At 35.4% G+C, this 26637-nt stretch overlaps 2 protein-coding genes across 4 annotated transcripts in view; one reads left to right on the top strand and one right to left on the bottom strand.

Annotated features, from left to right (window-relative positions):
- Positions 1-11117: 11117 nt before the first annotated feature.
- LOC111611340 (sterile alpha motif domain-containing protein 12-like) lies at positions 11118-17728 on the bottom strand. 2 transcript variants are annotated; one of them, XM_023347326.1, is made up of 4 exons: positions 17652-17728; positions 13324-13474; positions 12348-12488; positions 11118-12177 (listed from the first exon to the last, which is right to left on the bottom strand). In XM_023347326.1, exons 2-4 carry the CDS (start codon positions 13445-13447, stop codon positions 12161-12163), a joined length of 282 nt encoding a protein of 93 aa, XP_023203094.1. In that variant the 5' UTR covers positions 13448-13474; positions 17652-17728; the 3' UTR covers positions 11118-12160. The 2 variants fall into 2 exon arrangements, with proteins under 2 accessions (XP_023203094.1, XP_023203093.1); XM_023347325.1 differs by having other exon boundaries at positions 11118-12158.
- A 935-nt stretch (positions 17729-18663) lies between these two features.
- Positions 18664-26637, top strand: part of scara5 (scavenger receptor class A member 5) — a 79098-nt gene continuing 71124 nt past the window's right edge. For both annotated transcript variants that reach the window (XM_023348290.1, XM_005803426.2), the window contains exon 1: positions 18664-18954. The gene's annotated coding sequence lies outside the window, so the exon portion shown is untranslated. The remainder of the gene's footprint in view (positions 18955-26637) is intronic.

Raw genomic sequence — 26637 nt, 5'->3', positions numbered from 1 at the left:
AGAGGGTTGAATGGAGATGCTTCAAAGATTTAAAGGGGCTCTATTATGCAAAATTCACATTTTGCTCATTTTTGTGTTTTTATTTGGATCTCGACTGTTTCTACGAACAAATCAAGGGCTTAAATAAAAATAAAACATTTTTTGGCATTAAATTCATGTTTTTTAGTGTCAGGAACATGAGTCGTTGTTTCTCAATTTTTGGAAATTTTCTGAGTTTCAAAAGTCAAAAATTTTGGATTTTTGAAACTCAGAAATTTTCTTGTTCTTTTTTTCAGAAATTTTCCACCAAATTTTAAACTTTTAAAATTCAGAAATTTCCTTTTTGTGTGATTAATCTCAAATTTTCAGAGGTTTTCTAGCAAACTTTCCATTTTTAAAAATCTGAAATTTCCTTATTTTTCTAGAGAATTTCTTAGATTAATTTCAAAATTTCAGAATTTTTCTAGCAAATTTTTTAGATCTTTTCTTATTTTTTCTAGAAAATGTCTGAGAATAATCTCAAAATTGCAGATTTTTTTGGTGAAAATTTACTCCTTTTTTCTATCTGCAATGGCCCTGATACACAATCAAAAGCGCATGCTCGTTTGATGACAAGTTAAAATCGCAGTGCCACCTAGTGGCCTGGCATAACAATTACAGCAGCTGCGTTAGCAAACTCCTGGTGGAGCTGAATATGTCCTGTGGTCCTAAGAACTGTTGTCAATGGAGAAATGTTGTGAAGTTTGTTTATTCCTTAGATCTATAAGGACTTAATTTAGTCAGGAAGGAATATTGTAACCTTCTTCCCGTTTGGCCTTTTTTATTCATCAGATGTGAAATGAATCCTGCAGCAGATGGAAATATTCAGATTAAAATATTCATATATCTGAGCTGGAAAGATGATTTTTTATTTTTTTCCATTCAGTCTCACCAAACTATGAGTAGCTAAATGTCAGATGTGCTGACGGGAGCTGATCCTCCTGCTGGTTTTCATCTCCTGTGGCACTGAATTACATTTTACAATAAAGTTTCTGCGTTGACAGTGGCGTTATTTGAACCACAGCTCTTCTGACGGCCATCGCTGTCACAAAGCAGACAGGATAATTACACTTCATCAACGAGCTGCAGAAAAATAACACATCATTCCTGCTGTGAAGAATGCTGTCAGCAAACAAAAACACCAAATAATTAGAGCATTTATTCAGCAATAACACAACCAGTTTTCTACTATAGATCTTGTTTAAAGATGTTCTGTTGCTCAGATTCTGGTCGTTATATTTGTGGATTGGTTTGAGTCAGGATAGATTATAAAATATAACAGGTCTGGAGTAAAGAGGTCATGGAGTCAGCAGCGTCATTACACTTAAAAAAAGATTTTCTGTCCTACAAGAAGCACAGCTGGGATTTTAACTTGAATTGTTTGTTTTATTGATCATTTAGGAAAATGCTGCTGTTCAGGCAGCAGTTAGATTTGTAATATTTCTCTCCAAAGCTCCTGGGAATCTGGAACCTTGTTGAATTTTTTAAAAATGAACAAAGCTGATGATCTCTGACAGGAAACTGGAAATGGATGAATTAATGTACATTTATGTTGGGAGGATTCCGTCCCATCACCCTAATCTTTATCTGCCTTCACAGATTCTGGACTCCAAAACTTTAACATTTCTTCCAGTCAAAAGGAACATGCAGGTAAAACCTTAAATCTGTCGTGAGTGTGAATAAATTGGGGCTCTAAAGTAGATTTTAAAATTTTTTTTAATTAAAATGTTATATTGCTTCATATGACAGAGGATTACGCTAATGCTAAGAAAATATAACAAAAAAATTACAAGAATGAAGTCATAGCATTACCACTTAATTCTGGTATTATTGTGACTTTTCTGATAATTTTTTTGAACTTGATTCTGATGTTATTTCGACTTTATTCTGGTATATTTTGATTTTATTCTCGTATTTCTTTGACTTTATTCTGGTGTTATTTCAACATTATTCTCATTATACTATGACTTTATTCTCATGGTTTTATTATTTTTTTCTTATTATGGCCCTTATACTCTTTTGTAGCTTCATGCTTTGTTCCTGTCATATTTAGAAAATGAAATAAAAAGAACTAAATTTACTCTAGTTGAACTTATTAACAGCAATTTATTTTTAAATAAGCATCAAAAAGAAAAAACGTAGAAACCTAAAGCTTTTTCATATTGTTTTACCAACAAGTACTACAAATTTACATTTATTGATGAGAATCTTCTGCACGACTGTACTAATTAGTTGCATCACTTCTGACCATGATTATATAGTAGAGAAGATCTCAGATTGTCCTTTGAATCTGCCTTTTGTTTGCTCATAAATCATGTTTTATCATTTTTTCAGCATCGTGTTGCTTCTGTTGCAGTAACTTGTGAAGTGAAATTTCTGCAGGGAAAATGTATTTTCTATGTCACCTCTGCTTAACAACAGTTTGTGTGCAAAGATTTATCTAAACTAACTAGCAAACATACAAGAATGAACAAACAAAACAAGAAAAATCAGAGTCTCTGTGGGAATATTTTTCACTTTTCTCTTCTTTCTCTTTCATGATGCTTCAGATTTTGTTGCTGAAAAATAAAGACTGAAAACTTTAAAGTCAGAAGATGCTTTAAAGGTGCAACAGTTTTTTGAGTTATAGTGGGTATTTATCACGGAAATAACTTTACATTTCTGTTTGCTGAGACCTTTCCAACTTAATGCAGAACATCATCCATCAAGAAACTGTTAAAAAAGATGCTCTACATGTGTTTATTTACCATTTATCTTTCAAGCAAGTCATCAATAGTCATCTGGATATTAATAAAGAACAAAGTAGGTATGAAAACAATTAAGCAGTTTGTGATTAATTATTATTTATTAGTTCCAATTGATTAATAGACCTTCTTTCAGTGTTGTAGTTTATCTCCAATCCAGTAGAGGACGCCATTGGTCATGCCAGTTGATATAGAAACAAAGATGGCGGCAGGATTCCAGAGAAACGGCCCAAACAAAGTCCGGTATGGGAGGTTAAAAGCACTCAATGAGTTTATGATTTGAAATATAAACACTCGCCAATCTAAAAGTTTTCTTTTTTATTGTATTTTATAAAAAGTCTATGTTTAATAATGTAAGAAAACCTGGTTATCCTGACAGTATTTAACACAACTGACACAAAATGTACAAATGTTATATATTTTTATTAACTACCATTAAATATTTTTTTCCTGCGTTTATTCTGTTGTTTTCTGTTTCAAAAGTGTCTCTCATATTTTCTTGCTGTGATAAAAAAAATACTTCATTTATGGTTTTTGAGCCCAAATGTTTGATATTTGAGTGTAGATAGATAAAAAAAAGTGCAGTCCTTTTTCTTGTAGAGAAACATTTAAAGGGTTTTCCAACATGTTCAGAGTTTCTTCTCATTGCCAGTTTAGTTTACTTACATAAAAAGTTGATCAACTTGGTTGTGTTAATAATTTAGGGCAACCACAGTATTTCCTTTGGTGTCTTTATCCAAATGTAGCATCACAGAACGAAGCTTATAAAAACAGTCGTGTTGGAAGATCTTTAATTACCAAAATGTACTGAAATACTTCATCTTATGACTGAAAATCTTAGTTTCAAACCCACTTTATGAATTTAGCTCTACCAGCTTCCTTTAGTTCTTCTTTTCACTGAAGCAGAAACTCGCTGCTAGACGAAGTTAATTTCTCCTACACAGGATCCTGCTCCTGTTCCACCTTAGAAATGCTGGTTTTCCTCCAGGTTTTTCTGCCTTTGCTGCCAAGCAGCTCGTCTGGCAGCTCGTCAAACAGAAACGAGCTGCTGCCTCCCAGCAGTTTCTACTTTTTCCAGGATTGCTTCTGCAACGTTGAACTCTAAAACATCCCAACAAGCAAAACAAGACAAGGATTTGGACGTTAAAAGTAAACAAATTGGGAAATGTTCCTTTCTGAGGACAGGAAAGAGAATCAGTAAGTACGTTGGAGCAGCAGAGCTGGTAAAGGCCTGGTGGGCTTTACAAAATCGACAAATAGAAGCGGTTATTGTTATGCTTTGGAGTCTAGTCTTTTCTCTAAATGTGCAACTTGATGCTTACAGGAGACCTTTTATGCCTATGGACTTCACATAACATAACAACATGTAACATATTTATTACATTATTTTGCACAAAATAATGATTAGAAAACGAGATTTTAGTCTGCCCTGTTCTTCCTGAGCTGTTTTAGGGCCTCTGTCACTTTAAATCCAAATAGTCTGCTGCTGGCCACGCCCCCAAATTCAGCGACTACACACGCAAAAATAGCTGCAAACAGATGTGTAATTATACAACCATACATCTTTTAAAAAGCAGAAGTGGAGCCTCCTGCACAATCAACAAGAATAAAGCCAATGGTTTCTGGACGGTAAGTCAACAACAAAACTATTGTCTGTTCCTGCAGCCATTGTACAGCGGTAAAACAAGCTGACCAAATGTGCTGGAACTCAAAGTGGGTTGCTAGGCAAAGGTGTATTAAAATGGCTTGTTTTCCAGATGGCAAAAAAATGTACTTTTTGCCAAAAAAAACAACAAACGGCTGGCTGGGTTATTTTAATTTGCTTGGACTATTTTTTAAAAGCAGTTGAGACACAAATGGAAGAACAGAAATGTGAAAAATGTGAATTTTTAATAATAGTTCCTCTTTAATCTTTGCCTGAATTCTGATTCTATTACATGTGACTGAGCTTTGCTTTCATAATTGTTTGATCCTGGCTACAGCAGTGTGTGCTTACTGCCTGACGTGTAAAATGAGGATATAATTTCCTGATTTTGTCATATTTCTGCTCCCTCTATGTAGCATATTTTCATGGTTACACCCAAAAGACTGTTCAGGGCAGCAGGAGTCCATCCTCTCCTCTCCTCCCTCCCTTCTGTTCTCACTCCATTGCTTCCAATACGGAGAAGATAAATCACATGCCATGGAGCCATTGTTGTGAGGGGAAATAGATGGGCCATTTGTTGACAAAACTCATTTTCCCACTTCCAGGTAATAAAATACTCTCTGCTTGGGTTTTTTCCACTTCTACATTTTTTCTTATTGTTGTTGTTTTTGCAGATGCAGTTTGCTGGACAGGCCTTTCTTTCTGTGTCGCCGGTTTGTCTTGACAAATGTGTGTGTTTGGTGGTGGGACTGGTCAAAACACACACATCCATGAGCATGTCCTACTAAGACAGCCCTCAACCTTTCACTCACACCTTCGGTATTGTCACACTTCGTAGATTTGGTTCGATTGGGGACAAAAATGTCAACTTTCGTTTCATTTTCAGCTGTTGTTCGCGTTTTGAAAAACTGTTCCCCTCCTCGCCTGTGGGGGCGCTGCACCGAGAACCTCTGGAGGAAACAACATGAAAACCTCCGGAGAAGATACTGAGCGCAACTTCCTTCTTCACAAAATGTAATCAAAACAGATTTTAGCGGTTGTAGGTTTTCTCTTTTCACTGCAAAAAAACCAAATATCACCAAGTAAGTAAAGTTTCTAGTGCAAATATCTTACTACACAAAACTATCTTACAAGTAACTTTTCAGCAACAAATAGGAGCTTGTTTTTAGTAAATAATTCCTTAATATTTAAAAAGTTCTAGTTCCACTGGCAGATTATTTCACTTATAACATCGGGAAAACGTTTTGTTGTAAGTGAATAATTTGACAAAGTGGAACTGGAACGTTTTCCTCAGTACTTTTTGCACAGTTTTAATGGCCACTTATTATGTTGTTTAATGCAGATTTTGCAAGAGTAGCACAATAGTAATTAGATGTAAGATTTTGTCACATAGAGCCAGGCTCGTTTGGGAAACTTTTTCCCTTAACAATTGAAATATTTGAAAACTGCTTTTGTGAGTTAACTCTTTTTTTATTTTTAGCTTTACATCATGTTATAATGTTATTCCTTCAGTTTTGCTTTGATGCTTTCATGCATGTTTGAGAAATGCTTGAATCTCCATGGCAACCATTCAGCTGTGCAAAACGCCTGGTTGGACCTGAGCAGCAGTTTCCATGCCTCACAGCACACCTCTGCTCCGCTTTGCTCCTTCAGACTAGCAAGCTGCAATTAGCAAACATCTGCTGAACTCATTATTCGAGCTACTTCTCAGTAAAAATGTGGTTAAAAGGTTAATAGAGGAGAGATGTGATGTTTCAGAAAGAAGGACTTTTTAAAGAGACAGAGACACAATTTCAATGTGTTAAATAACAAAGTCAACTTACTTTTAAGTCATAATTGATATATATATTGCATCTTTATATAGACACATTTTTATTTAATTTACTTTATGGTGTTATAAAATGGCTCTATATGCCTGGAAAATGCATGATACTGCCCCTTTAAAGCACAGGTGTCAAACTCCAGTCCTCGAGGGCCGCTGTCCTACAGCTTTTAGATGTGCCACAGGTACAAAACACTGGAAGGAAATGGCTTAATTACCTCCTCCTTGTGTAGATCAGTTCTCCCAGCCTTGCTAATGACCTAATCATTCTATTCAGGTGGTGCAGCAGAGGCACATCTAAAAGTTGGAGGACAGCGGCCCTTGAGGACTGGAGTTTGACACCCCTGCTTTAAAGTGTGACAAATAGCAAATCTGAAAGAACCCGAATAAAGAATGAGTTACAACAACATTTAATTACCCTTTGGGATTAATGAAGTATTTTTGAATTGAGTTTGCACAATGTATGTGTGCTAACTGGTCGAAAACATAATTTAAGATTAGTAACGTCCTAGTAAAGCTTCATAATCTTTCCTTGTTTACGAATAAGGAAAAAAAATTTTAAATGAAATTAAACAGAGACTTTAACCTCCATTTGAACTCATCCTCCAGGTGTTTCAGCCTCTGGTTTTAACTAACAGATCTTATCCTCATAAGCCCGTCTGAGTCCCAAGATACTGTCATGAAGATCCAAGAGCTGTGTGTGTTTTTCATGCCAGTTTGTGCCAGCAGCACAAAGGCTGGATGCCATCAGCAGGTTTGCAGCCGGAGCTTCCAGCGAGTCGTAATGAGAGTGGATGTTGTTTCAGGGTCTCGTGTTGCTGCAGCCCGGGAGGCCTCTGAAGTGAAGCGAGCTGCTGAGTCACAACCCTCTGAACTCACAGTGAACTTCTCTCTGCTTCCACCATTCTTCTGGACTGACGCAGACTCATTTTTCCTTCAAGTAAGTATTGATCTTTCCATCCTGCAGCTGCAGCTTCGAATAGATCACAAGAAAGCGACAGAAAGACCGCTGTAGCAGGGAGATGGTGGCTGGTTCACAGCTGGGGTCAAAGTTGACTGAAGCCAAACAGAGTCACCGGATCACAGCCGTGTTAACGCAGTGGCACTTTTACCAAATGCTGTTCCTACTCTGGAGTTATAAATATTATTTTAAAATATATCGAAGTAGTGCTGCTCTTTCTTTAGTATAATTTGTGGTATTCTCCACCCCTGATCCTAAGGTTGTTTTTTTTAAATGCAGACATTTCCTTTGATTTGCTTTATTTAGTTCTGAATGTTTCCAAATCCCGTCTGATTAAAGTTGATGCTTTGTAACAGCTACCATTTTTGGTAACACTTTATTTGAGGTGGTGTGCATAAGGCTGAGACAACGTCATGAATGTTTATGACGGTGGTCATGAAGTGTCATTCGGTAAATAATAACATTTTTATTGCAAAGTGGCACTAAAAGTATTAGGTTCACTGGCAAATTATTTCACTTATAGCATGTGAAAAATGTCTTGTTACAAATTAAATAATCTGCCAATGGAACTAGAATTTGGTTGCTAGGTAACGGGCTGGGCTTGGCTGGCGTTGCTAGGTAACGGCGCCAGTTTAAATAGAACGTTTTCAGAAATATTAAGGAATTATTTACTTAAAACAAGCTCCAATATCTTGCTGATAAGTTACTTTTAAGTTAGTTTTGTCTCATTCCAAGTGTGCTAGAAACTAGACCAAAAAAATACTTGGTAAGATTTTGTGTTTTTGCAGTGCAGTTAAACACAATAAACTTTACCTTTAGTAAATAACAATTAAATTTTCTACATTTTGATTTTTAACACATGCAAAGTGATAAACCCGTCTTCTACAAATACACTGTATTATATAAACTACATGACCACAGGATGTTTTGCCTGCAGTTGTCTTGAATTTAACACGCTCCAGTTTGAGTTTCTGAGGTTTTCCATACGTTAAACTCAGCTTACATCTTTTTTCTGCAGACATTTCATCTGAGCTTCGTGGTCGGGGTCACTGCTGCAGTTCATCATCCCTTCTTTGTGCCAGTGAGATGGATTTATGTCTGTGCTGACTAAGCATTGCCCCATGGTCGTTCCTGCCCAGTCAAATGCCACGGCGTCTCGTGAAGGATTAATCACGCTCAGACACACACACCCTCACTGCCAAGCTCAGGAAAACAGGAGGAAAAGGGGTGTGTGTGTAAGCACTCTTCCTCACACACTCTAACTTACGGGCAAAGTTTCACAAGCTGTTACATGTCCCTAACAGGGTGGAGATTTCGTCTTTGAAGAGATTCCCAAACATGTTGCTGCAAAAGCTTGACTAATATTACCAATTGAAATATAAAATACAAAGCTACAGTAGTTGCTATAGTCGTTACACTGAAAAAATGCAAAATCTTATCAGAATTTTGATAACCATGCATGGTTGTCTGTGTGTTGTTTTTAAATTTCTTTTTAGAAAAAAAAAGTACTTATTTTTTTTAAATACTGGCGGAAAAGATTTGGGATTTTTTTTTTTTAAGAAAGAAAAACCTTTTTTAGAAACTAAAACTTTTTCCAAAAAAAGTATTGTTGTCTACAATTTTTTTTCTAGACAAAAAATGCATAAAAAAACTTTTTTAAAAACTGAAAAAAAGTTGTTTTTTTGTTGTTTCTAGTGCAAATATCTTAGTGCAGCTGAAATAAGACAAACTAATTTACCAGAAACTTTTCAGCAAAATATAGAGGCTTGTTAAATTCTTAATATTCATGAAAAAGTGCTGGCAGATTATTTCACCTGCAATATGGGAAAAATGTGTCATCATAAGTGAAATAATCTGCCAGTGGAATAAGTATTTTCAATTCAATATAAATATTGCAAGTAATATAAAACAAGCTTATTTGTGAGTTAATTTTGACACATTTCAAGTCCATTAAGAGATTTGCACTAGAAACTAGACCAACAATACTTGGTAATATTTTGTGTTTTTGCGTGTTAAACCTCATCACAATATAAAGATTAATTGTGAAATGCAGAAAAAAAGGTCAGAAGGTTTTCAAAATGTCTTTTATATTAAATGAGTTTGAAAAAATTAATTTATTTCAGCAATTTAATTCACTAAGTGAAGCACATTACAAAGATTTATCACACAAAGACTCATGTTTTATGGCTTTTATTTCTGATTGATAATTTTCCTCTTACAGCAAATGAAAACTCAACATTTAAGATAAAATGTTTTTTGACGGAAGAGGGTTACGGTTACTGAAAACAAAAATTCTCCAATAATTCTTATTTTTTAATCTGGAAAACTAGTTACATCAGTACACATAATCTAATTTATTCAGCATGACTGCATAATCCAAAAATGTTGCACACCTCTGCTAGTGCGGGAACAATTAATTGGATTAATCGAGATGAATCGATTATTGAAATAATCATGAAATAGTTTAGCTGGAGTAAACAGACAGAAGCTAAAGCTAAAAACGTCAGAGCAGCAAAAATGTCAAAAATTTACAAAAATATATACATTTTACATTTAAGATTAAGAAAGTATTTTTCCGTAAATATGTCGTACCCATAACATTTAAAGTGGTTTCATTTTAGCTTAACCTGGTTTAAAAATGAAAAAATACCCTGAAAACTGAATGTTTTTATGGATCAGTCAGAAACGATCATAAGCATCAACAGAAGACAATAAATCCAACTTCTGTTTTTAAATGTCTTATTTTAAAACCTTAGAATTGAAATAAAATCTTAATTCTTCAAAAATGAGAACAAGGAAAACATGCATGCAAAAGGAGAAGTTGTGTTTTTCAAAAGGCCATGAAACCTTTTTTATGGTTATATGGCGAATGGATATTAGAGCAGAGATTTTAACTTTTACCTGAGTTTTCTGTCCGTTCATGTGAAACGCTTTACAGTGTAACTCTGGTTGATATATGAGTGATGCAATTGGATTACATTTCATTGCATACTTCATCAACTCTGTCCTCAACTCTTATGACTCCTGATTTAAGGGGTGCACACAAGTCTGCATTAATATGTTTTCATTATTATGACCTTTAGCTTTAGCAGTAGATCTTCCTCAGCGCTCGCTCCCTGAGGATATTCCTGACTACAGAGAAAAACCTGAGTTATGGTGGAAACTGTGGATATTTATGAGGCTTGGAGCTGCAGCTGTAAAAGCCGCTTCGCCACAAACAAATGATTCATGATTGCACTCCGGCGTCCAAAAAGACGGATGATTAGGAAGAAAGCAAACAGCCAAGATTATGTTGCAAAAGCAGCACTTTTTATTTCACTGCCTGAAACTTTGACGCGCAGCACAAACGGTATTGATGTCTGTAACGCACCATTAAAGATGCTCATCTTTAGATAAGCTGCTTTATCAATGCAAACAATTCTTGAAATGTTTTTCTTTCTACATTAAAGGGAAAAAAACAATTTTTATTTAGTTTAGATCAGAAAAGAAATCATGAAAGAAAACAAAGAGCAAAACTATTTCAGTTCAGATTTTGTAATTTAATATAAGAAATATCAGAAGAAGCTACACAGATGCATCTTATTTAGCAGATTTCTGCTTAAAGTTGTTGTTTTATTTAAAACTAATTTTAATTAGTTTTTTGTGCCAAAAACCTGAAAAGCTCAAACTGTGTTGATCTGGCTTTAACATTTTTGCACTTGTGTGTTTAGCTGTGAACTAAAAAGACAAATATCTAATAAAAAGCACATTGTCACAAACCAACACCAACACTGAAAGATAAGTTCATTCAAGTTATCGAGAAATCAAAGTCTATTTTAAAGAAAAAATTATACTATATTTCAGAAGGGAAGCCATATCAGCATGTTCCAGGTTTTTTTTCTTATCGCAGATGTTTTAAAGATTTATATACGGGAAGAAAAGAAGTTGAAATAGCAAATTCTTTATTAAATATTCAGATTTTTTGTCTTTAGCTTTACAATAAATGTTTCCAAGTACGATGAAAACCTTCAGACTTTAGCTCAAACTGAACCCTACAAACACAAAGAAAATGTCGTGACCTACTTTTTCATTGAACCTTTAGTACAAATTAATGTTTTTTTAGCAATAAGAATAAAAAAATCCTAAAATAAAGAATGGATGGACGAGAAATAAAACAATTAAATGAGCTGCGTTTTCATCCAACATACAAATGTGCAAACTGGAGTTGCAAAAATAAACGGAAACATAACAATTCTGAATAAAACTCATGTTTTATGATAAAGTTTTTGTGTTAGGATGAAGAGGCTTTTTGTCACTGTATGGAAATTAGTTCATTTCGCAAAAATGCAACATTACTGGATGTTATTACTGGTAAAAAAAGACAAAGAAGGCAACAGGAAGTGGTACACTGTAAAACATTTGAGCCACGTTTAGTTGTGTGTACGATCTTCTGCTATTTTAGATTTTGAACCTAAATGAAAGGGTTTTAATATGACAAAATGTTGACATGTTCATACTGTATAAATAATTTATACATGAAATGAGCACATAGACACAACGCTTACAATTATGTAAAAAAATATATATCAGCAAACAAAATGCTTTTCTAGGCCTGAAATCCCTTTTTTTGCAGTTCTTGCAGGAACCACAAGAGCATTCTGGGAGTGTTATTTAATACAGATTTGCCGGATATTTGATACTGGTATGGTTAAACAGAATACAGACAGAGGAAAAGGACGGAGACAAATGGACAATAGGGATAAAAAAAAAAAAGACAACCAGACAAAAACTAATCTCATCCATCTGCGAGGGTCAAATTTCACACAGGAAATGGGTTTCTCTCTCTCTCTTCTCTTCCCCATCGATCCTCCTTTCTGTTCACCTTCTCTTGTTATTTCCATCACTGCCACCTTTCAATCTCCTTCGCGCAGATGAATGGACAGACGGGAAATAAAAAACCCAGCTGGTATCTTTCTGTCGTTTCACCGTCTTTATGGAGAAAAACAGTCTAGTCAGGAGACAAGAGATCAAATAAAGTCAATGTTTACTGAGCTTACATGTTTTTAAGCTCTGAGCAAAATTAGCTGTTTTCATCTACGTTAACGCTGCACTTGTTTGCAGAGATGATTTTTCTTACTGTATTGTATCAGTATGCTGCTCAGCCGCTGGTATATTTACCTGAGCAGATGTCATTGAGTTCATTGATTTCTTCCTGAACTCTGAGAAGCAGAAGGTTCTGCAATATTTCCTGCTGCTGCTCGTCATCCGCCACCCCGAGAAGCTGCAGGTGATGCTCCCTTAGTCTCAGTAAAGCTCGGCCTGCAGAGTCATTTATAACGCACAAATCAGCATTCACACCAGTAAACTAAACTAAAGATGTTTTCACACCTCATAGTCCAAAACTGCAACATTTGTTACATTTTTAGCTGCTTCGTTTTTTATTTATCAAACCTTTCAAAAACATGTTCCCCTCCTCGACAGAGGGGGCGCTGCAGCAAAAACCACTGAAGAAAACAACATGAAAACCTCTAAAGAAGACATGAGCACAACTTTCTTCTTCATGAAATGCTTTGCTTTGTTTTGTCTTTGTAGTTTATCTGCTAGCGCTAGACTTGGTGTTTGTTTTGCTTGTATTTACCCAGAATGCCCTGCGCTGTAGTTCACTTCCTGTTAGAGTTCACTTCGATCAAACTGAGACTGAGGTTTGTTCGCTCTTTCGGTCGATTACGCATTTGCACCTCGCCAAATGAACCGGATTTCTAGTTAAACAAACTGCGGTTCGACTAAAGCGTTCTAAACCGGGCTGGAGGGAACGCAGCCTTTGTTTTTAAGCCTTTTTTCATCCTTTTTTACTTACTTTAACATCAGTTCCCTTTTGGGAACTCAAATAAAGCTGTCTTTCTGCGTTTACCACTCTTTCTTACTTCAATCAAACTAAGACCGGGGTCTCAAGGTGGACCAGAGTTGACCTTTTTGGTCAAGTACACATTCACACTTCCCTAAACGAACCAGATTCTCTGATCCAGAATACACTGGGTTGGTGTGAACGCATCCTAAAACCCCTTAGAGTTTAACATAAAATCTTTTGCTAACATTGATTATAAACCAAGCGTCTTCTTGCCGTTTAGATTTCAAAAAACGGGATTTGTTGTACCTGATATGTCGTGTTTGATGATGCCTTTGTAGAGAGTCTCCATGAGTCCTGGATGCTGTTTCTGAATCCACTCCAACACCTCTTCCACGGACCAGGACGATACTGGATGCTGCAGCTCGCTCATTATACTACAAACTACTCAAGCATCACCCTGGTATGGAAAACAAAAATCGTGAACCAGTGGAGGTACAAGTACGCTCAAACAAAGTCTGAGTCTTCCCTGGTGTCTCCTTACATTTAGAAAAAATCAAAAGGGATTCATCTTCCTAACATACCAACTGGTTGCTAATTGGACCATTAGGGAGGGTAAAGGTTAGGGTTAGGGTTAGGGTTAGGAGCTCCAAAGAGACAAAAGATAAAAATGTTTTGTATGTTTGGAAGGTACAGTGCTGTGTCCCTTTTCTTATGTTTTGCTTTTTAGCTTAAACGTGTTGGCTGAGTATTCTTCTTCATGCTGCTTTCCTATAAAAGCAGTTATTTCAGGCGCTGAAGAAGCAAGACATCTTTGAAAAGCAGAAGTGGAGCCTCCTGCACAACCAACAAGAATGGTAAGTCAACAACAAAACGCTTGTCTTTTCCAGCACGTTGCACAGCGCAGTCATTCTGTTGGGATTTTTCAAACACTGCTCCATACCAGTCACATGTTGTGTCCCAAAAAAGCAGTGAAATTATAAATGATTTCTCTCCCCAGATGATCAGATCTCAGCATTTCAGCTGTGAACTCGCACACATCTGCTCACTGACATTCACCCTTCAGGCGCATCGTCTGTCTGTGGCGTCAGGAAGCGGCACTTTAACAGTTTCTGACACGTGCCGCCGCATCACCTACTTCTTCTTCTACATAAGCCTATTTTCCAGTGATTAAGCTGACAACTTCCTGAACATTTTGAGCTGAATCTCAGTACATTCGAAGGTCAAAAAACACTTCCTTTTTATGATTTTTTTACAGGCTCCCTGAGGTTTGGGCTTCTCTTACAGTCGCATCCCTCTGGGTTACGGTGCTGTAGGGCAAAAACCTGCTAAATTGTTGATATGACCTTTTCAGCAGGCCAGGCGAGTTATTAGGGCTGTAAATATAGGAATGCAATTTCCTGAGTTAATTAGGGATGAGGTATGATTGGCTGAGACAATAACGAGCTCCCAGCGGAGTGAGTGACATACAGAAAGTGACCGGGACAAAGAGACGGAGACAAGTTAACCCTGAAAGTGCGGCTGAAGGAAATCCGATGGCGGTCTGTAGTGCTGATGTTCGGCATTCAGCATTTCCCAAACTTTACAGGCCTCAGTGGTTCTGGTTTTTATAGACACATAAACTGACTGTATATACAGTTTGTCTCATTTGCTAGAAGCACTTTAATTTAGATTTAGCTACTGAACCAGGACTTGTAAACAAATGTAATATGCACCAACGCACATTACTGCTTTCTATAGATCTCTGTTACTAAACGCAGCAGCTTTTGCTGTTTCTGCAGCCACCAAACTGAAAACAGACACATTTCTCCTACTTTTCTATTTTATTTGAACATCAGACAAGCATAACTTGAGCACAAAAAGCTGTTTGTAGCTGATCATTTCATTTATGAAAGGTAAAGACCAACTCATAAACAGCCAGGTCTGATTCCTTACCGATTTCTAAACTCAATAAATTTTAAAAAAAGATTCTAACTGAAAACATGAAGTAGACTAAAAGATTAAAGAGAGAAGCAATAATCAATTTCATAAGTGAAAATCAATAACAAATGCATCTGGAAAGGAAAATGTGATGATGGCAGACGCTTTGAAAACCATCAGGATGGATTAGAGCCATCGTAGACTGAAGAAAAGGACTAAATGCCCCTCCAAAAAACTCTGAAATTTTTAGATTAATCTCTGAAAATTTTGAGAAAAATCAAGGAAAATTTCGAGATCCAAAAGTTGAAAATTTGTGAGAAAAAAATCAGAAATTTTGAGATTAACCTCAAAACATTTCTAGAAAAACAAGGACATTTTTTAGCTCCAATAGTAAAAAAGAAGTTCCAGGAAAAAAAGTTCAGAAATTTTTAGAAGACTTTCTACAAAACTTGGAACATTTTCAAATTTTGAAACTAAGAAATTTCCAAGGTTTTTGTAGAAAATTTTGTAGATTAATCTCAAACTTTTTGATTTTTTTCTAGCAATTTTTTTATCTTTCAAACTCAGAAATTCCCACGTTTGATTAATCTGGAATTTTTCTCACAAATGTTAAACTTTTGAAGCTCAGAAACTTTGAGGTTAAACTCAAAATTTCTGAATTCTTTGCTGTAAATTGAAAGTTTTTCCTGTCTGCAGTGGCAGATTATCTGAAATGACGCCACATATGGAAGTGGAGCAAATCAGATTTTTAATTTTTTGTGGGGTGAATAAAATCTGAATTGGGCCGTTTAGACTGTCGTGAAAAAGTTGGACATTGGTCACATAATGGAAAAAAAGAAATAAAAAAGAAAGTTTTGTTTGGCTTTGTGAACAATAGCCTTTGTATTTCATTAAATGTGTTTGATCCAGAATATGTAAGCCAGAAAAACAAAAACAGGAGAAATCAGCAAGAGGAAAAACCTTTTCACGGTGCGGTGTGCTTTAAAAGTATGAATCTTATTTGAGTTCATCCCAAAGCAGAAACGTCAGAGTCGTTCCTTACGCCGCTCTCCAGCAGGTCTGCTGCTGTTCGAAGGAGACCAGAATCAATTTCCTCCTGCAAGACAATTTGCCAGAACCTTGCAGGAGGTCGTAGGTCTGCCGGGAAATATTCTGAATAATTTGGAAAACAACATTTATGTCCCGTAGCTCAAGCAGATTATATGGTCCCATAAAATAAGGAGAATCATGGCACAACAGAAGCTTGCCAAGATGTAAGCCCGCCACCTTGTGGTTTCCTAGAGAATTACAACATTTCTTTTTTTAAATGGGGGGAATAAATAATGTGTAAAATAATGTGGCTGCATAGTGTTCATATTCACCTGCCATCTGATTAAGTGCAAAAATCGCTTTTCTCAGCGTCATCTCATTCTGAATGTCAAGAGAACTTGCAAAATATGTCTAAAGGTATAAGTCAGGAGAAGAGCACAAAATAATTTCTAAGGCATCTAACAGTGCAGATATCTAGAAATGACAAAAAGTCAAAGAACAACATTAAAAGAGGCGAGATGGAATTAATTTATTATTCATTAAAACACCCAAACTTTGTAAAAAAAAATCTTGTGTAATGGACGACTTTTCAAAACGTTTGTTCTGCTAATCACAAAAAGAACAGCCTGGAGGTAAGGCGTTGGTGGAAGCAGGCTGTGGGTGACCGCAGCAGGAATGACCAGTTTCAGGCTTTGGGTAGCAAAACAAACATGAAGATGAGTTTTATCTGTTTAGCACAGCAGTGAAGCAAAGCAAACTAAAACAGAATGCACTTTAAACGGAACCAAATGTCTCCAAATTCAGTTTAATTGGCCCAATTCATAGTCACAAAATCATATTCAGGTCCAAATGCATGCAGCTTATTTATGTGGCAGAGTAAAATCTAAATTATTCAAATGTACTATTAATTATTTTATACCAAAAATGTAACTGAAAAATAGCATAGTGACGTTTACTTGGCTTATTCTGAAAAATATAGAGAAATTTAAGACTAACTTCACTAATACTAATAATTACATTTATAATTTAATACTTAGCATAGGCTACTTTTTACTTATTTCTGCCACAAAGTATTGATACTTAGCATAAATTGATCTTTGATTCCTTCTTGTGATTTTGTTAAAACATTACAGTTTGAGTTAACTTTAAGAAACTTGCTTCGACTACATAAACTTACAAGTACACTGATAATATCTTAATATCAAAATATAAAAAAATTCATAAGTTAAAGTATGATTAAACTAAAACGTGGATCTGATTAGAGCAGAGAGAAAAGAGTTGCGGTTTATTTTAACTGAACTTCAATAAACTAAAATGTGAACCACAAGTATCTAACTAATAGTTTATATAGTGAACTTTCTAATTTGGTAAACTTAAAGACTTTACATTTAAAGCACACTTTTTACAAAGTTAAAAATGTTCCACTGTAGCTAATCTGAAGGAGCATTAAAATGAGCTAAAAATGTCTAATTTAGTACACATGGTCCGCAGTACTAATATTATCAAAATGAACGTCAGATCAGCAGAAAGAAGGCAACCCGCCCACCTATCAAGAACAAGAATTCACTGTTTCTAAACATCACACATGAAAATCAGGGTTATAGTTTCCTTACTGTTGAACACAGAAACAGATTATATCTCACAGATTATATCTCACAGATTATGTTTCAGTTATTTCCTGTTTTTACCTTCAGTTTGGTGTGTTTGATGTTGGACCTCCTGAATACCTGCCCAACGTCTCCGCTCAGGTATGTTTACGCCCCGCCCACTCTTGCACTACTCTGTGATGCCTTCAGGTGTTGTCAGGAATGTTGTTGACGTCACTGGTAAAGATAATTATGTTGCGTAAATGTTTGATTTTGTTGTTTTAGTTAACACTTTTCAATAATAATTATACAAAAGGAGTAAATCCTTGCTAAAATTTTTAGATTAATCTTAAAAACTTACTTATAAATAAATAAAAGTCGAAAGTTTGTTAGGAAAATGCGAGAAATCTTTAGATTAATCTCAGACATTTTTGAGAAATGGATATTTCTGAGGTTAAAAGTTAAAATAATTCATAGAAAACCTCAGAAAGTTTTATATTAATCTCAGAAATTTAATAGACAAAACTTGTAAATTTTTAAAAGTCAAAAATTTGCTAGAAAAAATGAGACATTTTTAAATTAAGCTCAGAAATTTTTGAGAAATTTTCTAGATAAAACTCGCTTCGTAGTTTCTTCAAATTTCTGAGCTACAACAGTTGATTTCTGTTGAAATTTCCTCTTTTTTTGGGGGGGGGGGGGGGTTCTGAGATTTGTTTTCACAAATTTTTAACAGTTGGAGCTAAAAGATTCCCAAAATGTTTCTAGAAAAATTCTGATAGTATTTTTTTTAAATCTAAGAAATCGACTTTACAAAAATGTCCTTATTTTAGATTAATAAAAAATGTTCTAAACTTATTTTTTCATATATTTCCAACTTTTGGAGCTCAAAAGATTCCAAGTTTTTACATCGGAAGTTTTGTAGATTAAAATATATATTTTTTTTCTTTTTTCTGAAATGGACTCCTCGTTTTTTAGATCTTTAATGGCCCTAAAACGCCGTAAAACATGTTGAACTCCCTGATTTTAATAATAATAACTTCTCCTCTGTGTCCAGCAGAGGGCGCGCACGTCCAGCTTCTGGAAAAACGTGACTCTCCTTCCTGTCTGGGGCTCAAGCGGCGGCAGAGCAATCATCAGCTGGACGTTGGTAGTGGTCACATGACGATGTTGTGGATTTATTATTCCACATGTCCGCGTTAGGGCTGCACTGCAAGGCTGCTGACAGTCTCTGCAACTCTGACAGGAGGAGTTCATGCTGCACTTTCTCTTTTTCTCTCTCGGTTTACTTAAAGGTGGCGGTGATTTCACTTTCAGGAGGTCAAAGGCGTGAAGACGCAACTGTTGGAGGAAATTATGAGGAAGGCAGAGCTGTGATTTTTGTTCCTTTTCATTTCTGAGGCAGAAGGTGAGACTATTCTTTTTTATTATTTATCTAATCTCATGATTATCATCATATATTGTGCATTGTTTCAATAAACAATCAAGAAAATAGCTTTATGTATCGAAAACAATTGGCAAAATGTAATTGTGACCAATTTTAACGCTTTATCTCCCATTTTTGTTGGTTCTAATGAGTCAATAATAATTCAAAAATACTGTTTTGCAAAATCAACAAATAAGCTGAACGTTTGACCTCCTAAATTGAAGTCAAGATCTGTTAATTTCATTGAAATCTAGATGAATAGATAGCTCAACACCTGATTTGCTGCATTTTTTTTCATCACAGCTTTGTGCTACAAAAGACAGGAAATTCATTTAATGCAATTCATCCGCAGAAAATGGTTACTTTGTGTTTCAGCGGTCATGAATGAAGTATCTTTTTAATGAGGGGAGAAAATAGGTTAATGTCCATGGGTGACTGAGCTTTGGCATGGGAGTTTTCTATGGTGTCAATAGAGAGATTGTGTTTTATATGACTCATATGCATCAATTTTACAGGTAATTTGACTTCTAAAATAAGTTTTATAGCTTTGAAGTATCCATCTGGATCCAGCAGAGACCACACACACATTGCAGACAATCGGATGTTTGTTGGAGACAAATGGCAAGATAATTCAGTATTTGTCGATATCCTTTCCACACTTTCAGTCCTTCAAACTGGAACATTTTGAACAAACTTTAGGACTTTTAATAAGCACTTTTATTCACTTTTCACAAAGACACACACCAGCATTTATTTCAATGTTGTCCTACGGCTCCATTTAATTTCAGAACATAGAGACACACAAAAAACATAATGCCTAGTGCTGGTGTACTTTCTATGTTAGAAAAAGTAGAGTGCAAAGCAATCCATTAATCACAGCAATAACTAATTTAATTGCCTTTCAGTGTTCAACACAGAAAGGCAGGCTCAGGTTTGTTTGAGTGCCCACCGGGTAATTGATGTTAAAGCAAGTAAAAAAGAAGAAAAAAAGTACATAAAATCAAATGGTGTCTTTTTTATGCGTTTTAATCCAATTCTAGTTTGTTTATCTAGAAAGTCTGGTTCATTAGGCGAGGTGTGAATGTGAAGTTGGACCAGAAAAGTGAACTCTAGTCCGACGACAAACCTCTGTCTTGGTTCAGTTGAAGTGAACTCTGGTATTGTTTGAATGTGAATGCAAGCAGCCCAAAAGTAGGAAGTGGACTACAGCGCAGGGCATTCTGGGTAAACGCATCCAAAGCAAACACATGACTCTAGAGCTAGCAGAAGAAATGCCCAAAGACAAAACAGTAATCCTACAGCGTTAAAATCTAAACCACTCCATTATTTACAGTTCATGAAGAAGGAAGTTGCACTCAGTGTCTTCTTGAGGGGTTTTTCTGTTGTTTCCTTCAGCAGTTCTTAGTGCAGCGCTCCCACAGGAGAGGAGGGGAACAGGTTTTTAAAATGGTTTGGTTGTTTGACGCATTGAAATTTTGCTCACTAATCCAACTGAATCTGCTGGACTGCCAGGAAGGAAACCTGCGTTCACACTGATTCTTTTTTGCCTTAATGTGACCTGTGTCTGATCATGACAATCTAGACAACGCAGATCAGATTTTTTTTGAATGCGACCCAGATGAGGTTGGATATCCAATACTATCTGATCTTTTCAAATGTGGCCTGAATCTGAACGTCCAGGTCGTGTTCATCCAACCCGAACGTCACTGATACCCGATAAACGCACTGTTCTGCGTCCTGATACTGCAAGAGGGAAGAAAAACAACAACCATGACCGACGATGAGCATTAAGATGTTAATGTGCTGGCTCTTTTCGGACAACAACTTTAAAATCATTAGCTATGCTTCATCGTTAGCATCCATGATTACTTCCGCAAACACTCAGCACTTCTTCTTTTTTTATAGTGGTTGGCCAAACATTGAGCTCCCTATCCGTGTGTGACGTCATTGCGCCCTCCACTGCGCATGCGGGACACTTTGAGGTTGTTTGCAGTTCACATACAAGTTGCACATTTTTGGAAATGTGAACGACCTTACCAAAAAAGTCAGATTGACAAAAAATTGGAATTGGGTCACTTCAGTATGAACACAGCATAAATAATATCAAAGTTCTAAAAATGAGGGACAATACAGTGTGCCAAAACCACACCAATAACTGGTTGCCACTCTACTGTAGGCTGGACAATATGGCTGAAAAATGTATCGCGATATAAGCGTATCGATAAATATTGATTCATTTTTTTTGTATAAATATCAAAAATATTGCCAAGCTGTTTATGTGACCTTCTCTCTTTCCATCTCTAGCTGTTATGCGCATTTCCTTCTTTTACTGACAAGCAGTTATGAGGCACAGTGGTGAAAAGTGAAACATCTGCTCCGCCAGTTACTCACCAGGGTGTTGCTAGGAAACCACAGAACGAGTTGCTAGGTAACCACAGAACGAGTGAGTTAGGTAGAGAGTAGACAAAAAATTTTACTCAAGTAAGAGTAATGATACTATCCATGAAATTACTCAAGCACGAGTAAAAAAGTATTTGGTAAAAAGTTCTGGTCAAACCGTCAGTCGTTCAATATTTTTAAATTACATAATCAGACAAATACATACTTATGTGGAAATGGTGGTATTTTAAGAACCAATTTGAAAATAATTTATATAAATAACAAAATCAAAACCTTTCAATGTAAAACGTTTGAAACTAACAAAAATTGCTGGGGTGTGTCTGGTAACTTTAGGTTAAAACAGGCTTGTTGATTGTTCATTACAGTGGGTGGAGTGCTCAGAAATGTTACAATTTACAGTAGCAAGAGTAGCAATACTTAAAAAATACTTATAAAATGACTCAAGTAAAAGTAAAATACAGCATAGTAAAAATAATAAAAAAATATATATATTTTTTTCAAAAATATTAGTCAGGTAAATGTAACTGAGTAAATGTAACTGGTTATTCTGGTTAGTTGTTGCTACCAACCTAGCTTAACTGTTTAAAACCTCGTAATGAAGCAAAACGTGTTTTAAGAGATGACTCAATAAAAACACTTTTTGAAAACATTTTCTTTTATTTGTAATTTCTTTTTTAGCAAATACAAAAATCTATTAAAATCTATTAAAGTGGGATTTGTTTTGAAAAAATCAGAGATTTTATTTTTAAGCTCTAATTCCAGGTATCGGTTCAGAGTAAAACACTTCACTTTGCTTTCCCACCATCATTCCTCGACTCTGAGAGCAAATAAACGATTAGAGTCGCGTCCCACAGAACCTGGAGTCAAAAGAAGATCATCGCTCCGCACAGACACACGCTCTGAAGTTTGGCCTTTTTGCGTGTTTTGTGTGATCTCCTAGCAGCGAAGATGATTCCTGCCTAAATGTCAACCTGAGCCTTATATCCCGTTTTAATGAAAAAGTCCTGACTAAGCGCTTTTTAACCACCTTCTCAAACACAGAGTAAGTTCACAGCCACAACTCCTGACTCTCTTTTCATCTCTGTCGCTGCCTTTCTGTCCTCTGTCTTTCTGTTTGTTTTATGTTCTTCCACTTCACTTCTGTTTGATTTAGATTGAGCGCGGCGTGGGAAAGTCTGCGGGCCGAACATGATTTACCGACACTAAACAGTATGAGAATTTTGTTAAAATGTCAGCTAAAATCTGGACAAATAAACTGTTAAAAGTCAGAGTGCTTTTGATAACAGACTCAACTCATTGCTCATTGCTGGGAATGATAAATAGTGAAATAGGCGTGTTATGCTTCCTATTTAACATAAAGTTATTGATTTTATCAAAACAGAACATATTGTCATATCATTTTGAAGTCATACTGGTGCATTTCAGTAAATAATATTAAAAAATGTCTCATTTTTGTAACTCCATTAATTTATTTCTGTTGCTTTAATGATTATGGCTTAGAGCTAATAAATTCAGCTTCTGATCAAATCAGAACGTATAAGATTTAGAGCACAGGAAGACATTAGCTGCGTTTGCATTGACTGCAGTATTGCGCAAATTGCAATTATGAAAATAAATTTGCTTAATGGAAACTGCAATTTTGAAAACTTTCTTGTTTTTGATAAGTTTTTACACCAGGACGAGGTGTTCTTGGCTGTATTGAAATGAGTGTTTTTCGTCATTGCTGGGAAGGATAAACGGTGAGTTCGGTGTCTTTTGCTTCCTATTTAGCAGGACGTTTATTGATTAATTATTTTTAATTATGAAATGATAGTTTCATCCGTTACTCAGTAATTTTACCAAATCGGATGGATACTTTTTACTTTTGAGTAAAAATATATTGAAGTACCTCTACTCTTATTTGAGTATAATTTCTGGATTTTCTACCCACTGAATGAAAAACAAACATACTTTAACCAAAACTTCAACGTTTTTAAAGTTTTATATTGAAAGCAACTGATTTTAAAACATTTTCTTTTGCCTGATTTTGTTAGTTTTTGTCACTGATATGAATTATTGTCAGTTTTGTCCTTAAAATACCAAAATTTCCACTTAGCTTTATACTTTGGTGCGTCTAATGTAGTTTTTAAATATTAAATGATTGATCGTTTGATCAGCTACTCGATACTTTTTGCCAAATACTTTTTTACTCTGGATGGCTACTTTTTATTTTTGAATAAAAATATGTTGAGCGAAGTGGTGCTACTCCTGCTTGAGTACAATCTTTGCCTACTCTCTATTAACTCACTCATTCTGTGGTTACCTAGCAACTCACTCATTCTTTGGTTACCTAGCAACACCCTGTTAAGTAGTGCTAGTCTTACTTGAGTATAATTTTCTCTACCCACCTCTGGCTAAAATGAAAACAGTGAAAGTGTAACTATTTTTGGCTTTTCTGTTGCTATTGTGGCTGATGAAGTTAAAATGAGGAATTTATCGACTAAATCGTGTTAAAGCTGTCGATCTGCCTCCTGTTGACAGGTTTGCTGTTGGTTTTTACCGTTTTAAAAAGTTGCACTTATGGCTTCTCCATTTGTACCAACATGTAGAGCTTATAAGTTGTGTCAGCAGCTGGTTTCCACTCAAACTGCTCACCACTGTAATCCCAATGACTGCTTTGATTGGGCCTTTAAGTGGAGACGAAATTAGTCTTTTAATGCATGATAAAGATCCGTTTCCTGTGGAGAAATTCATCTGCTCTGCACAGCATTAAGTGAGTTTAGAAAATGAGTCGATCAATGTATTAAAGCATGTATTTGCTTTCAAGGCAAATAAATTCACTAATTTTGCTATTACAAAGAGTGCAGTGCCTTAGAGTTAGTGTCTGACATATATAATAAATGTTTGCAGGGTTCATAGAATAATGTATATCTTTTTATGTGTGAATGCTGTAGCTATTCACACTATTGAGTTCCACTTTTCTGGTTGCTCCGTAAATTTCGCCGTGCTTCTTCTCCTGCATACTTTGTGCTATTTTCACCATTCAACTTTTATACTATTCAGCTTGCTCTCCTAATGCCGGCTATATCTCTTGGTATTCATAATCTTCATACTTTTTATAATATTCTGCTTTTTATGAATTTTTCACCCCATGGGGGAAACTGCTTCATCCTGTGGCAGAATTGAGAATTACAATATAAAATGTCCGTTGTGTTTCACAGTGGATGTTTAGGTGGAATTTTTCCATTATTCAAAAGCTTTTACTCAGTTTTTCTGTTATAATAATCCCATTTTTTCACTTTGCAGGATTATAATTTGTTCTGGTGCGTCTGCCTATTTCTTGCATTTCTGCAAGTCTTCAGCAGTTGAATTCAAACGTTTTGGCATCTTCAACAAAAGCACTCAGCATTCACTCATGCATTTTTGCAGGAAATGCACACTTTCTAGTTATCATCTGTAGAACTATATTCCCCTCTATGTTTGTTAAAATAGTGTATTTAGCCCCGTTGGAGAGTTATTGCCGATTATCCTCAGGACGGTCTGTAAATCTTTGGTCCTTTTCCATCAAGTTTTAACCAGAAAAAAAAATTAATTGTTGGGAAATTTTATCAGATGAGATCACAAGTTAACAGGACTTCCTAAGCTGGTACAAGGCTTAGTTAAAGTTACACAGTTAAAAATTTGCAGCAACAGTTTGGGTTAAAACGTCTGATCCTGTTTTAAGATGAAATTGTGCATGAGCAACAATTGATGTGAACAAATCACACCAGCAGGAGCTTAAATAAAGATTCGCAACACCCAACTTTATTTGGGAGTTCATTTCTGGGTATTGGCTAGTACATTTGCATATTAGCTAAATATTTAGTTTGAAGCTAACTGTTTTGCTAGTTAGCTAAATTATGAGCTTCAAATGAAATATTGAGCTCAGATCAACATATTTAGCTTGCCAACAAAATATTTAGCTAATATGCAAATCTAGTTGCTGGTTCCCGGAAGTGAACTACCAAAATAAAAGTTGGGTGTTGTGAATCTTTATTTAAACTCCTGCTAGCGTGATAAATATTTTATTTGGAGCTAAATATTTAGCTTGCTAACTGAGCCTGTAGATTCAAACTAAATATTTAGCTCAAAAGTACATATTTAGCTCTGCCCTAAATACTTAGCTTGATAACTAAATATTTAGTTATGATTTGTAAACTAAATAGTTAGTTTGCTAAGTAAATATTTAGTTAAAGTCAGAGCTAAATATTTACCTTCAAACTAAATATTTAGCTTCATCCTAAATGTTTAGTTTGTAAACTGAATATTTAACTTGGTAACTAGATGTTTAGCTTCAAAATTATATTTAACTCTGACCTGAATATTTGGTTCATGAGATAAATATTCAGTTTGATAACAAAGTAAAATTTACTTAAAGTTGAAGCTAAGCATTTAACTTCAAACTAAATATTTAGCTCAGACATAAATATTTAGCTAGAAGCTAAATATTTTGTAATTAAATATTTAGTTTGAAACTGTGATATGTATAAAAGATTGTAAAAATATGTCATTGAGAAATGAACCACAATTTTTGTCTTTTATGACAAGCTAAATTGCCCAAAATATTGCTGATCATTTCTGACTGTGTAACTTTACAAATGGCCGCCCACACCACTTCTGATGTGACGTAATATTGTTAGCGGTAGCCGCCATGCTTCACATTCCTCCCTCCTGGTTGCTATGAAAGGTAAATCACTCTTTGACCAACTTCTCTGCTCGTTTAAACATGTGATTTCATTCAGGTTTTATATCTTCTGAAGAGCCAAACAGATGGATTGGAGCTAATCTGCAGCTAGCGTCCAACCAAACTGGCAGAAGGACAAATTGCTCAACTCTGGGTTAGAGGCAGATACAGTTTTTACTGCACCAGGATTTCCTTCTGTTTGCTTATGTTGGACTTTTCGGTGTGAGTCTGAAAGTTTGTTGTAGTTTGAACTGAGTAGTGATGATGAGAGCTTTCACAGATGGCCTATCACATTAGCCTCTGCAGAGGGTAATGAAGAAGAAAAACAAGAAGCTGCACACGATTAAACATGCTCATAAAAAGCCAAATACACCTGTAAGGCATTTATATATTTTTAAAAAACACATATTTTTCCTTTAATTTTGCATGAAAACATTTAAATTTGATTTTAATGTTTTATTTAACTGAATTTTAACTTTAAATCCTCAATTTAGAGAACACCGGCTGCTAAAATTAATGCTAAATAACATTCAGCATTTAAAATGGCTTATTGTTTTAAATGG

The sequence above is a fragment of the Xiphophorus maculatus genome, chromosome 15, assembly GCF_002775205.1.
Source record: "Xiphophorus maculatus strain JP 163 A chromosome 15, X_maculatus-5.0-male, whole genome shotgun sequence".
NCBI classification, from domain to species: Eukaryota; Metazoa; Chordata; class Actinopteri; order Cyprinodontiformes; family Poeciliidae; genus Xiphophorus; species Xiphophorus maculatus.
Note: the sequence above shows the minus strand (reverse complement) of the source record. Positions and strands in the feature narration are given on the sequence as shown.

Coding starts and splice junctions, on each gene's coding strand:
- LOC111611340 (XM_023347325.1), bottom strand. CDS start 13,447: ATGAGCGAGCTGCAGCATCCAGTATCGTCCTGGTCCGTGGAAGAGGTG. Junction 12,489..13,323: donor CATCAAACACGACATATCAG/GTACAACAAATC, acceptor ATGACTCTGCAG/GCCGAGCTTTACTGAGACTA. Junction 12,159..12,347: donor ACTCAATGACATCTGCTCAG/GTAAATATACCA, acceptor TTCTCCATAAAG/ACGGTGAAACGACAGAAAGA.